General features: G+C 30.8%; 1 protein-coding gene, 1 long non-coding RNA gene and 1 other non-coding gene across 9 annotated transcripts in view; 1 reads left to right on the forward strand and 2 right to left on the reverse strand.

Moving 5' to 3' along the window:
• The window catches only part of LOC103852615 (SNF1-related protein kinase regulatory subunit gamma-1-like), a 423,770-nt gene extending 411,197 nt beyond the window's left edge, over positions 1-12,573 (reverse strand). Inside the window, exons 1-4 of the mRNA XM_009129514.3 lie at positions 12,115-12,573; positions 11,577-12,019; positions 3,978-4,244; positions 1,251-3,911 (exon numbers count right to left, since the gene is read on the reverse strand). Coding sequence (XP_009127762.1) covers positions 3,456-3,911; positions 3,978-4,244; positions 11,577-12,019; positions 12,115-12,289 — 1,341 coding nt within the window. The 5' untranslated portion in view covers positions 12,290-12,573 and the 3' untranslated portion in view covers positions 1,251-3,455. The remainder of the gene's footprint in view (positions 1-1,250; positions 3,912-3,977; positions 4,245-11,576; positions 12,020-12,114) is intronic.
• On the reverse strand, positions 820-927 carry MIR395D (microRNA MIR395d). The gene has a single exon (NR_128646.1). It is a non-coding gene; the product is annotated as a microRNA MIR395d (primary transcript).
• Positions 4,381-10,337, forward strand: LOC103852614. Of its 7 annotated transcripts, none has more exons than XR_629970.2 (7): positions 4,387-4,812; positions 4,902-5,627; positions 5,761-5,885; positions 5,971-6,104; positions 6,417-6,714; positions 6,805-7,067; positions 7,219-10,337. It is a non-coding gene; the product is annotated as an uncharacterized LOC103852614 (long non-coding RNA). The 7 variants fall into 7 exon arrangements; XR_629968.2 differs by having other exon boundaries at positions 4,389-4,812; positions 4,902-5,491; positions 5,580-5,627; positions 6,805-9,915; XR_004455359.1 differs by having other exon boundaries at positions 4,389-4,812; positions 4,902-5,012; positions 5,160-5,627; positions 6,805-9,915.
• Positions 12,574-14,463: the final 1,890 nt, after the last annotated feature.

Here is a 14,463-nt window from a genome sequence, read left to right on the forward strand (position 1 = left end):
TTATTTTAACATGATCATGACTATAAAGTGGATAAAATATGATATAATTTATTTATTTTTTATTTTATAAACGATAACTTAAAATACATTAAACTATTGTTAAAATACTCTTACACAGATTTATTAGAATTTTTAAATATAATATATAAATATATATTATATTTGAAATGAAAATATATTATGATTAAAGTAGTTATAAAGATTTTATATTATAAGCTTTAAAGAAATACATGTTAATTTTTATACATGTATTATATATTTTGCTTAGCCATCTTACCAACGTATTAGATTTTATTTTTGAACATAAATATTTTATACTTATGAAAATAAAATTTATAAATTTAATACAATTTTATTATACTTAGCTCAATATAATATTTTTTAATATGATTGATTATGATTATATAATATATAAAATATTACAGAATTTTTTATTTTATAAACGATTACTGAATTTATTAATGTATAATAATATTTCAAACTAATTTTAAAATTAGTGAAAATATTTAAATATAATTTCGAAAATGAAGATCTTTTAAAAATCTTTTAAAACAGATTTGTTAGATTTTTAAAATAAATATATTTATACTTAAAATAAAAAGATATCAAAAGATATTATGATTAAAGTATTCTAAAGATTCTATGTATTATTAGTCCTAACAAAATATATTTAATAAGATTTCTAAGTGATGGTCCAAATTAAAAAAAAAATCACACATGAAAGAAGTCATGACTTCTCTTTTAATATATAAGATGTACATACATACAATGTGGATTAATAATTTCCAAACCAAGCTTTGTCGAGTGAACTGAAAGTACCGAATGAGTCCAGGAGTTCCCCCAAACACTTCAGTAGAATACATTTCTTTTTGATAGAAAATGTTATATCCAATGAAGTGCTCAGAGGAACTCTAGGAAACATCCGACCAAAATGATATGTTTGTTTCTAAACTACATGATCAATGTATTTTATCTATATTTTGATATGGAATATGTTAGTTTACGAGAGCGCTATGGTTTGAAATCTTCGAGGGATTGGCGTTTCTATATATACACTTGGAGGCATTGTGAACTTAGACGTGATTTCGGGTTAAGGGATTTAGGTGAAGGAATCAAATATTTCAAGTAAACTGCATAAATCCCTTTTCCTTTCAGCTTTTTGCATGATAAGAAATATCACATTTATATTAATACCATTACGCGTAGATGCCAATAAATATACCTAGACATTCACATACATGCAAAAGTACTCATTAGGTTAGTGCTGGGCACCAATTATCGGATATACATAAGAAGAATATAAGCGACAGAATTTTATCGGCTAAAATTCACATTATGTTGATAATCCATCTTAGTATAATGTATTGTAACTAAAATTATATATCGAACCAAAAAAACTCGATGATAGAACATTGATAAATTATGTACTCGTTTTAAAACCATTTTGCTATATACGGTAAAAACTCTATAAATTAATAATGTTTGGATTTGATATTTTCTTAATTTATAGAGTTATTAATTTACAAAAAAAATTAGATTTTTTTATTTTAAGATATATTTTATCTAAAAAATATATTTGATTTTAGCATATATACATTAATTAATTTTTTGAAATTCAACATTCATATTATTTTATTATATTATTTGGTGTGTATAAAATATGTTTCACAAATTTTAATTGTGATTTCATATATAATTTTACTAAATCTCATCAAAATATATTAACTTTTAAGAAAATATAAAAATAATTTCATTGTGAACATAAAAATTTTACGCATATAAACTATCATTTTATTATTTTAATAGGACCATATATTTATATAGAATTTTCTAAAAAACTATTATCTTATTATTTTATCGATTTGTGTCATATTTTGAATCCGTCTAACTTGGGACCGGAGAAATTTATTAATTTATGATATTTATTAATTTATCGAATATTAATTTATAGTGTTTCTATACTGTATATACATGCCCGTATAAGTTGCTAAATTAGTCAAAGATAAAAAGGGTAAACTCAGTTTGCTTTTTCCTAGTATGATCTCTTTCAAAGGTTAATTTGATAGAATTCCATTGTTACAAAAAGTTGGTTGTCATCTTTTTGTTTTTTTTTATAATAACTTTTCAGATGTTAAGAGTATGTTCCAGTCACTAGATAAATCGAAGTCCATTGTTGTATCAAAGCAAAGTAAAATTATGGAATAATTTTTCTTTGTCATGATTCATCGCTTAGTCTGACAGACCATCGTCATGCACCATTTCTAGACTGCCATTGAGCCTGCGCCATTGGCAGATTTTGCCGCCAACAAATGTATTTTAAAAAAATTACCCAAAGGAAAAATGAAGCTGTATATGATGGAAACTTTAGAATTTGAGGATTGACATTTACACAAGTACTAGGTAATGACCTGCGCAAAAAATAATTTAAAATGACATTTTTGTTAATAAAATACATATTTAAGATTAATTTTTATAATTGCTTCTCCTTTAGTAATAAAGGGATATTAACATTCTAGTTACATGAAGGGAAAAAAGTCAGAATAAGATTTAACACTCTAAGCTCCTTATTACCCAAATTTCGTCTTGGTTCATCTTCAAATTTCCCGCATGTTTTTATATGTGGTGGAGAATATATAATATGTGGTCCCCTTCTAAGAAATTCCCTTGCAAAGAGAGAAAAACAGACCATGGAGAATTATGTATAAATATGTATTTTGGGTTGTCAGTGATGTCATTGAGTAAGAAAAGAAGCAGTATCTAAAGACATTCGAATAAAGAGTCAAATCCCACCTTGAGTTCCCTTTAACGCTTCATTGTTCATACTTAGTTGTATAATATCTGCAAGATAAATCAATCTAATGAACACTGAAGTGTTTTGGGGGGACTCTGTGGCATATTGGCACGAAAGGTTTATCGAGATGTGACCATCCTGCTGATTTATATGTACGCATCTTCATGTAAAAAAGGCAATGTGATTGATCTATATTGCTCTCGTGAATGAGTAATTTCTTTTTATAGTAGAGCAGAACACTCTGTTTCATTGAAGTTTTGACTCATTTACTAAATACATTATGTTTTAAAAACATTTTCAGATCTATTCTGCATGTTGGTCTAGTTTTTCTTAGAAAACGTAATTGAGATCTTGAAACAGAACATACATCATTATCTTTTGCATTGCAAGAGTTAAACACAAACATGGCAGCCAGATTAAAGGCGTGGACGACGGTGGTGCAAATTGTGTTCTGTGATTGGTTTATTTCAAAAAGTCCCATACTCTATTTTACTTTTGCAAATAAAAGTTAACAAAACCTTAAAAACTTGAAACTGGCTTACAAGTTTAGATATTCAAACACGACAACTTTGAGAATTTCAACCAAAAAAGAACAAGCCGTCAAGAAAAAACCAAGAAAGAACAACAAACATAGAAGACCAAAAAGCTTAGAAACAAGAGATCATCATCGGTTAAGCATTTCTTTAACTGAGAAGCCAAGATAGTTCTCAAAGTAGTTGGGAGGTTCTGACACGAAACAAGAGATCACATCCCTCAGTGTAATAACTCCATAAAGCTCATTCTCATCTCCCTCCCCTACATAAACTCGATGCACCGACCTCGAAGCCAAACTGTTTATAACACTACCCAAAGTCGAATCAGGCCTACATGTTATCGCAGGAATAGCTAAACCGTATTCCTCTCCCGCCGTAGCAATCTTTGTAGTGAAGTTCCTCACCGTAAGATGCCTGAAATTAGAGAAGACTTGAGGTTGAAGTAGCAGATATCTAATGTCCCTCATGCTTATGTTTCCAACAATCTTCTTGTTTGTCCCTTCAACAACAGGAAGACCACCAATGTTGTTGTCTCTCATTCTCTTGAATGCTTCAAGAATATGTTCGTCGCTGTCAATGCTAATAACCTGAATCCAAGAAACTTGATTTCACCCCCATGAATATTTCTAAGTTATTAGAGTCTACACTATTACCTCCTTGGGTGACATGAAAGGGAGGCCGAGATCAGAAATGGGGAGAGCGGAAATGTGATCGAACCAATCTCTGCCTTTGCAGTCTTCAAGACCATAAACAACTGCAGATTGAGTAATGTAGTTCTTGATATCTGGCTCACCTGGTTTAATCACCGGGACGTTTCTTAACCGGTACTTGGAGAGTAGCAACAAAACACTCAACATGGAACTCTCTGTAGACACCGGAACAAAGGGAGCATATCTAAATGACTTTAGTATCGTTCTAACCTGAAACAAAAACACACATATCATAATCAGTCATTGTCATGAAGATGAACGTTTCCGTTTTATAAATGCTGTGAACAATCGCGGATTAAACTGACGCAAATATCTAACCTATACTAAAAGGAGAATATCCTCCACTCTAAACCTATCCACGTCAGTTGATATATTCAGCCAATCAAAAAGTATTATTCTGCTACGTCATACAAGGTTTCAAATCGACTAATATAAAACCGGGCCAGATGTCTGGGCCACTAATAATATCCAGTGCTAATATGAAGCCCATCTCAGTAATACCAAATCTCCGATAAAAACCATTGTCGTGGCTTTTTTCTAGACTCTTCTTCTTCTTCTTCGCTGTGTGAACGCTCACGGTCCAGATCCTCCTCTCAATTGATGATTCTGAGAAACGTCTGCAACTATGACATTCAATCAACTACGACCAGTTCTTGAGCTTCAATTCATCGATACAATTTTTTCTAGGCTCTCTCTTTCTGCCGTCCAGTTTTCTCTTGGAGATGTCAAATCTGTACCCTCCGTGGAGATTTCCTTTAATCTTGCTAGAGATTTACTGGTAAATTTTCTCACCTGGGTCATTTGGTTTAATGATCTAGAACAGGTTTTGGGCAAGCGTAAAATTTTCCGTTGTTAATTTTTTCTCAGGTGATTTGGCAAGGAAGAGCCAAAGACTCGCGGTTAACAGATGAGAGCTAAGAAACAGAGGATGTCGACCATTGAGATCAGAAGAGATTGATTCATTCCTTTTACCTCCAGGTTGCTCCTAGATATGTCACGTTATACTTTACCAGATCTTTTGCTCTCGATGCAGGGTAGACATCTCTTAGTTATACTACTTTTTCAAAAAAAAAGTGTCCTTTGTTAATGTAGAGATATTACTGGTCTTAGATTTGGTTGTCGTAGGGTCTTGAAGAAAACAACAAGGGCTGAAGCATTAAGCATAGAAACAAGGGGTTATTGTATATTTCTTCAACTCTATGACTATGTTCTGTACTGAACGATATTGTATTCGAAAGGTCTGACTTTTCTAAAAAAATGTATCTTGGCGTACAAGAACCTGTGTGTTTGTACATGCTGAGCATTCTATTGACTCGTCACTTGCTAGGGTAATCTGTATAAACACAGAAAATATACTTCTATCACAGCCTAATTGGCGCGAACAAGCCCTTAGTCGTGTGGATTCTTTAATCCGAAGTGGTTCGGTTGATGTTATTGTTCCTGACAGTGTAATTTAGGTGATTCATATGTGATTAATAATGGATCGATGAGTTTGGTCGGAGATATTTCTCTCCTCATGTTTTTGTGTTATTTTTTTTTAAACAGGAGCACTTGAGTATAAGATGGGCGATGCTCATATGATTATCCAAGCCGGTAGGTTTTATTGACACCCTAAATATTCGATCCTTTTTTTTTCCAAATGCTTAGAGTATCTTGCCTTCCTGTATCCAAAGACTCATCCATGACTGATCATTAGTTAAAATGTATTTGTTTCTTTGACATAAAGCTACGTGTCTTGAACTTCAAAGCATGGTAGTATTGAAAAGAAAAGGCTCGCCAAGGTAATAAAGAAAACAGTAAAAACTCGAGGAAGAGACGTCACTAACCAATCTCAGAGTCAGTACGTTAGAGGTAATAATGCTATAAGTTCATGTCATTTTTGTTGATTTTTTTGGGAAGTTAGGTTCATGAAATAACAATACACTTTTCTATACAGCAGATACCAGATTATGAAAGAGTGTTTTGTGGAGTAGATAGCTGGAGTCATCGTAGAATTTGTAATCAGCGGATGATATAACACATCGTGGTCTGGGTTAAAAGAAGCTAAATGAGAAACTATCTATACCAAAGGTAAACATCTAGAGTAGGTGCAATCATTGTTTCGTCTGTCTTTTAGTTGGATGAATGCACCAATCTGACCAACTTTGATTCTCCATCTTACTATCTCTCGATCTAACTTTTCTTTTAACGTAAAATCTCTCCTTCCACACTAATGCAGCTAAAAGCAAGTATGGATCTCTATTTACTTTAGTTGAAGTTGTTGGGTAGTTAGGAAAGCTTAGTATAGATAAATAAATAAACAAGTAACGTTGAGGAAATTATATTATTTTCTTGGAAGAGATTATTGTCAAATTATATGACATTATTAATATTATTTTGCAGAATTTTTCACAATTGGCTTCATTCAGTTACGATGTTTTATTGCAAAAGGACTTGGCGAGGAGCAGGAGGCTCACCTTTTAATTGCCATGGAACATAGAGAAAGTTTGTATCAAACAAATAGTTAGCATGATGAATACTTTAATGGTTGGTGCAGCAGATCTTGAAGCCTGCTTTGGACAATGATTGTGGCACACTCAGGATGATCTGCACGTTGGACTCTAAGACCTACAAGTCTTTCTGAAACCAGTGTACAACTCTAAGTGAATTGTTACCAGGATATTTGATCGATATGGTCAATGTGAGCACCTACTTCCCTTTTGCTTGTGGTGTCCTAAAATGTTTTATGTTTAAATCCTTTTGGGATTTGACACATCTTTTTTCTTACCAGAAATACCAGAAGCTAAGGACACGCCTTTTTACCATACATGCAAACATGTTTCTACTATTTAATACCTTGCTTTTCCTGCTCGACTGAAGCTCCAAACTCACAGAAGAGGTTCTGAAAAGAAAGTGGCTGGTGGTTAGTGAAAACACTAAAGTGATGCTGGAATCATCAGTCCAACAAGACTTGGGGAGCAGTCAAAACTCTTTTAATTTTTGTACAATGCATTGTCTCTGTGATCTTCCTGATGCACAAAGACGTCAAAGTCAGTAAGATATTATCACTATTCAAGTCAGAGATTGATTTGATTCTGCACAACGTTATCACTGATCACTTGTTTTTTTTTCCTACTCTCTTATCTTTATATATTGCAAATCCATGTTTTTAAATGTGATATTATCATTTTAATTTTCTTTGCAGTCCTCTGATCTTGACAGTAAAGGAAAACATATGAGAAAACCACAGAAGAGCAACTTAGGATTGCATCTAATAGCTTAGTAAGCTGTGCAACTGTATAATGATTTGTGCTCTTGGTTGTAAGAAATATATGATTTTTCTTTTTTTTTTTACTTGGGAAAACACCAACTTAAGTACACAATTTTGATAAAAATATGACTTTTCTTTGATTACTTGAGAAAGCACCAACTTAAGTACACAATTTTGATACACAATACGAAAGCTCTGATTCATGGCTCGAACATGTTCCATGACTAGCTGCAGGTCCACGCCAAGTGTGCTTTCTAAAGGCCATGAGTTCACGCAATATTTTTTTCTGTTGCCCGCCCCACAAGTTTCTAATTCAGAAACATAACAAAAGAGGTATCTGTTGGAAACTCAAAAACTAATTAGATTTTTTTTTTTCATAAGAAACTAATTAGATATAACAAGTAAAATAATAAATATTTAGTGAAAATACTTTATTAACTTCAACTTGGTAAAAAAAAATTTAGCAAATAGCAAATTAGATAATTGTATATTAGATAATCTAAAATACATAAATTTCAAATATAGATAGAAAAAAACCACAAAAAAATATTTATGGTATTGTTCTTCAAATTTCATAAAACCTAGAACCATGAAAAATAATAAAAGGGAATCTCCCATATATTTCTTTTGTTACCAAGTTCAAGCATAGACAAATTTACCAGAAAATGATAGAAACCATAATAAATTAGTAATATGCAATCAAAATAACTTTTTTTACAAAAAACAGCTAAAACATTATATATAAGGAATAAAAATATATAAAAATTGACAAAAATCCATATTGAATTTGTGCTTGGTAAACGATTTAGTCAACAAAAATATTAATTTAGTGAAAATATATAATATAATCTAAAAATATTACTTCAAAAATAAATAGAAAAAATTCATACGACAAAAAAATATTTTGAAGAGGAGAGTTCAAGATCAGTAAAGCTTATATGGTCAAATTTGGATGGAAACTAAGCAAAATAAAAGCAAACAAATAGTGAATGCAAAATAAAAAGCAAACAAATAATGAAAGCTCATCAATAAACCTTTCCACAGGATTAAAATAATCAAACTATCATGTTAAAGTTAAACCTTTCCAACAATTCTAACTCGGATGAAAGTATTGACATTTATGATGGGAACTCTTTAGACAAAAATCAAGTTGTCTATTTCAAAACAAGATGAAGCATTCTCTGCAGGTAAAGAAAACGTGGCAAGAGGCAACCAAGTGAAGCGCGCCCAGGATGGTTGGGAATCTTCTTTATGAGGTAAGTCCAGTGTCAGCTGCACTCTCTGTTGGGAGACGAGAGGTCTATGCTCTGTTTGTTGAAGAAGCTTTGGATTTTAGCAGTATCCATAGGAAAAAGGAAACCAGGAAAAGTTTCGAGAAAGTCATCAAACTCTCTGAAAAACTCAAGTAAACTTCAAAGCATGATCTTAACATGGTTGCTGATAAGAGATACTTTGTTTGAGTTTAATACTGATTTCAGACTGATGGAACATGAACAAAAATGATATGGATTGATATCTTTTTAGTAGCGTAAGATCAAGAAATCTGCTTCGGGGGGGGGGGGGGATGTTTCATAACCGATGGAAACTTTTAATGCAATGCATGTGCAGGAGTGACAGAGTGAGAGTACATACTCTTTGGATTATATGCAATGCATGTGTATGAATGAGTAGCTTTGTATGTATTTTAAATTCCATTACTCTATTTCATACTTAGGATCTATGGTGAGAGTCAATTTTTTTTACACTGAGGATTTCCTTCAACCATGGAAAATTACAGAGAAAGTATACATATTTGAGTGATGTATATAACAGATAAATCTAAAATTCTCATAATGGGTAAAAATATGAATCCCAATTATTCGTCCCATCCATCCACACATATTATACACACACATCCAAGATAAAGTGTCTCGGTTTCTGTCATTTAGCTTGAATCGTCCTTATTACTATCCCTAAAGAATTATTTATTTTGGTTTTATCATTGCATGTATAACAATAACCAATATACTACCGAGACGACAAATTTGACAAATTTGATTTTGAAGTAACATAAATTCATAGTTTGATTTTCTTTTAATTTGAATAGAATTTTGTTTAAGTTTCTCATGTTTAAAATGCATATAATTTAGTTTGGTCTTAAACATGACTAATTATATATTAGATACAAAATTTGTACTAATCTCTGGAATGGTTTAGAAAAAGGTTCTGTTTTCCTATCTTACATAAATAGAAAAAATGAATTCAATATTACAACAAAATCAAGCTCTAATCAGACACACGTCATAATGCATCCATTTTTTTTTAATTCATCTCATAGTCTTATACTAAATGGCCATCGTCGCCTACTCGCCTTCAAGCATAACATCATGTTCCGCCAAAGATCATGAAGACGATCAGCTTGAATTTAACGTCATGGTATTGGAATCAACAGAGAATCTTAAGAACTCATAAAAAATACAAAAAAACTATCTTAACATTTTTATCAAACAAATAACAAACAACTTAGACAAATGGTAGAGCTAGACCTAGGCACAGTCTTTACATCATAGATGAGGCTGGAAAGAAAAAAAATTAACAAATGAAGTAACTATGAAAAAGTGCAACAATACATTCAGAAAAAAGATTATGGCCGAAAATGAAAATAAATAAATAAATAAATAAGATGAACCAAAAGTTAGAAAAAAAAGACATTTAAAATTGGTTCAAATAAATAATTTAGATGGAAATTTATGACAGAAACAGAATAATAAAATCACTATAATTATATTCCCAAAAGTTAACACCAATGATAACTTCACGAAAATCAGTAAAATATCATCACATAAATATTAATCATTGTTGTATCAATCATTCCCCCCAAAACAATTACATACAATAACAACAAAATAATATTAATGTACAAGTCAAACATTAAATAATGACATGTATCTGCAAAAATCTGAACCATAAACACATAAAACAAGCAGTCGAAAGAGCTAGCTTGACAAACATTTTTATGTGATACATGAGAAATCTATATACCAACAATTAATCGACTGTTTAGAAGTGTTAAACTAAAAATATATAACTGTATTTCCACAACAAATGAAATCCTACTATCAGTTACAACATATATTAAACACATTTAAAAGTAAGAATAGAAAAAGTAGTATTCACTTTTATAGCAGGAAAAAAATTATATTCCGATAAAACAATAAGTTGTATCCAGTGGTTTGGGATAACTGAACTTCACAAGAGTAAATATCATATTTAAATACGATACATAATTGTAAATGAACATCAACTTCAGAAGAAAATAAAATGTGACATTTATTGAGTTCAAAATGCATTTTCTCATATAAATAAACGTGTTATAATATTATTGCAACCAGAAATGTAATACTATTAAAATAAAAATAATAATTAAAATATCTCCTCTTATATATAAGTGCATGTTCTTTATTCACCAAAACATAAAAATTAAAATTAAAAAGATAAAGGACTATATGACACATGAGAGTAAAATTATTACAATAACAATACATTACAAACTAATATTACAACAAAGACACACAAACCCCCAATTTAATTTACCATCTACTACATATTCTAAAACTAATCGAAAACAGAGAGTAAAAGTTAGTATTCACCGCAAGAGGGGGTGTGGCATGTGCCCAACTCTAATTTCTTCTTTTTGTTTCCATTATAGTTAGTGCCAAATCTATATACATATAATTAAACATTAGTTATAAAAATGGCTATATGCTCTATAGTTTATACCAATTTCTTTTTGTATCCGCTCCTCTATGACATAAAAGATAAGCGGATTTCAACACCATCTTCTTTGTGTTCATAAAATGTAAACATATTATAATAACAAAAGTTAAGTGGTGTATATACAATTTTTTTAAAGAAATAGCCCAAATTTATAACAAGCAAAAAATTAGGAAAAAAGAAAAATCTGGTAAAGATACCATCAAACATATTCACTTATTAATAAATAATTACAAATAAATTTTTTAAAGTATATAATCCGCGCGTAGCGCGGATAGAAGCTCTAGTATGTTTAATGGTTGTATACTGGTTGTCAGAATTAATTAGTCCTTACTAATAAATTCTCAAAATCTAATATTTATTTTTCTTTATGAAATTTTTATATCTAATAAAAACGGTTTTCCTAATTCAATGAAAGTGACATATTACACTGAGATTTAGGTCACCAAGAGCATGATTATTGGGGGATTTCTTAACGAAATATAAGAAACCGTCTTAATTTTTAAGTAAAAAGACTAAAAACCGGCTCTAAAACTTACAGTGGTTGATTTGAAAGGCTCTTCCCGTAGAATGACTTGATAGAAATCTTTTCCTAACCTATCAACAGCTGTTGGAGCATATTTCCCGATACCACGGTCAGCTGCAACACCACCAGCAACGGCAGCTCCAACAGCCGCAGCCGCTAGCCCCGCTGCAGCTACAGGACCGGTTGCACCGAGCGCTACAACACCTAAAGCTCCAACAGCTCCTGCGCCAACACCAGCAGCGGTTGCTGACGTGGCCGATAATGCGATAGCAGCTAGTTCTGCACTCTCAAGAACCCATAGGATGATGGAGGAGTAGTCAATGATTCCTAGATATCTCTCTCTCCAGTCTAGGGAGCTCTCGTGGTCTTTGTTTATCACAGGAGCTGAGAGAATCTTGCTGTCTGAAAGAATCTTTACTGCTTCGGACACAGATGTTTGCGCTGGTATCTCAATCACTATCGATCCATACACACAACAACAAGAACAAGAAAACAGAACCTAAGCGAGTGTGCTATGATTCTTATGACAAAGATTATAAATTAGTTTTTACCTCTGCCGCCGGGAACTCGAGGGAAGGAGGAAACGGGGATTCCGGCGAAGGCAGAGTTAAGAGTTTCTTGAAGAGACTTGGGAAGGTTCTTCCTCGACTGAACTTTTTCGAAATACGCCTCGCAGCTAGAAACCGCCGAGCTTATCTCCTTATCTAAACTCTCACTTCCCGCCATATCTCGCTAACACCTTGTGAAACGCAAAACGATTAAACTTGAATACAATCTCCGTAGATTCCAGATTCAAGCAAAACGCGGATCTTGTTTAAGGTTTCTTTTTTTTTTTTCGCTTAACGGGAAAATGCAAAAAAAGACAGGGGTGTGCTTCGTGGTCGGACGCGCAACGTGTCGGAGAAGGAACCTTTGGTTTCGCTTAACTGGCGGTTACGCACCTTCTTTGCGTGACACATGTCGCTCTATCAAATGGTCGGAGCGCTTCAATCGGAGCCTTTTTGACTCGGGTGGGCCAGACTTTAGCACATAGTTTCAAAAAAAAAACAATTTGCTACAACGACAATAGACCTAGACATTCTGACCGGCTCTTCTCAGATCTGGATCTTTCGGATTTTAAATATTTAGATCCAATATAATAATTAAAAATTTATCGGTTTGGGTTCGATTCGAATCTTAAATAGTTGAATCCAATAGAGTAATTACAGTTTGTGATTCTGTCTAATTTCTTATTTTTAAAATATAAATATAAAATGTAATATTTTATTAGTTTTTTTAATAAATAACTGTAATAAAATAGTTAATGTACACTTCAATTTAATTTCTTAACAGTCTTATTATATGTTATGTAATTTTGATTTCCGAATGTCATTGAATTAGTATTACATTTCCAATAATATTTGCTAAAAATAAATATATACGATAACATAAATAATATTTCTCTAATAGATGATATAAACATGATATCAGTTGCTGAAATCACAAAATATTTTATTGGTTAATATGGTTAAAGTAATTCGCCATAGATTATTTAACGTTAAACATACAAAATTTGATACAAATAACCGAGCAATTCTGACTAGTGGAAAGTTCAAAGACATTATGAGCCAAAGCCAATGAAATACTTCAAATAAATTTAAACAGTTAGACATACCACGTATATATAATTAATATGGTATTTAAGTCAAGTCTACATGATTATTCTTACTTTTTGTATATTATTATTTATAAGACACATAAGTAACAAAACATGTTAACTACTAATTTTATTTTATTTTTAGTTATTTATATAATATGCAAGATAAAAAATTTAAAAAATTCTCTTAAACAATGTATTTTTTAAAATGTGTAAAAACTTTATTCGTTTGTAAAAACCGTATAGCTTTATACAGATTTGGTGATGGAAAAGGAAACTTCATTTCTGTTTTTATAGTTTTAACTTTTTACTTTGAAATTACATTATATATACACTTTTGTATATAATTATCTATACAATACGCAATTAACTTAAATTACTAATTACTAATTGTATTTTATTTATTTATATATAACATACAAGAAAGAGTTTTGAAATTTATTTTTCTTATACAATTCATTTTAAAATGTATGAAATACATTACCAGCTGTTGCAGTAAATAATAATTTTATATATTTGTTAATAGAGAAGCTTAAATATGTTTTTTTAATCTAGTTACTTTTAATTTTACTCTAAATTATATTATATATAATTTTTTATATTATTATCTATGTAATACATAAGTAATAAAAATAATAACCATTAATTGTATTTTGTTTTTATTATCTATATAACATTGAAATGAAGTTTTTTAATCTCTCTTATACAAATAAAATATATTTTTAATATAAATAATATTTCAATATTTATTTTTAAATTAGTTATTATACGTAATACTGTTTGGAATTTTTTTATCTAATTTTTTAACTTACCAAAAGTTACAATGTTAGGTATAATTAGAAACATTAAAATAGAGGAAAATTGAGCACTAATGATACAATTTCTTTAAATACATATTTGTGATAGCCATTATTGGTAAGTATTATTTGTTTGGTTATTGATTTAAGTTGGTTCTTGATTTAGTTTTTTTCAGAACTGAATTATATAAACAAAAAATAAAAAGTTACACACCAATCAACTTAAAACAATTAATTAGAGAGTTCTCATATGAATGACAGATAAGCATAAATTACTAAATTGACTTCTCAATCAATATATAATAGGGTTTGGGTTTCATTAGTTATGCAAATCTCTTTGGTTTTGGTTGATTATGAGAATGATGGCCTATCAAATATTGACGATGTTTTCAAATCTGACATACTGAGATCAGTGATTTTTTTTTTTTGACTAAACTGAGATCAGTGTTTCAAATTTTATTCAAGAA

Source organism: Brassica rapa, chromosome A02 (assembly GCF_000309985.2).
Source record: "Brassica rapa cultivar Chiifu-401-42 chromosome A02, CAAS_Brap_v3.01, whole genome shotgun sequence".
Classification (NCBI taxonomy): domain Eukaryota; kingdom Viridiplantae; phylum Streptophyta; class Magnoliopsida; order Brassicales; family Brassicaceae; genus Brassica; species Brassica rapa.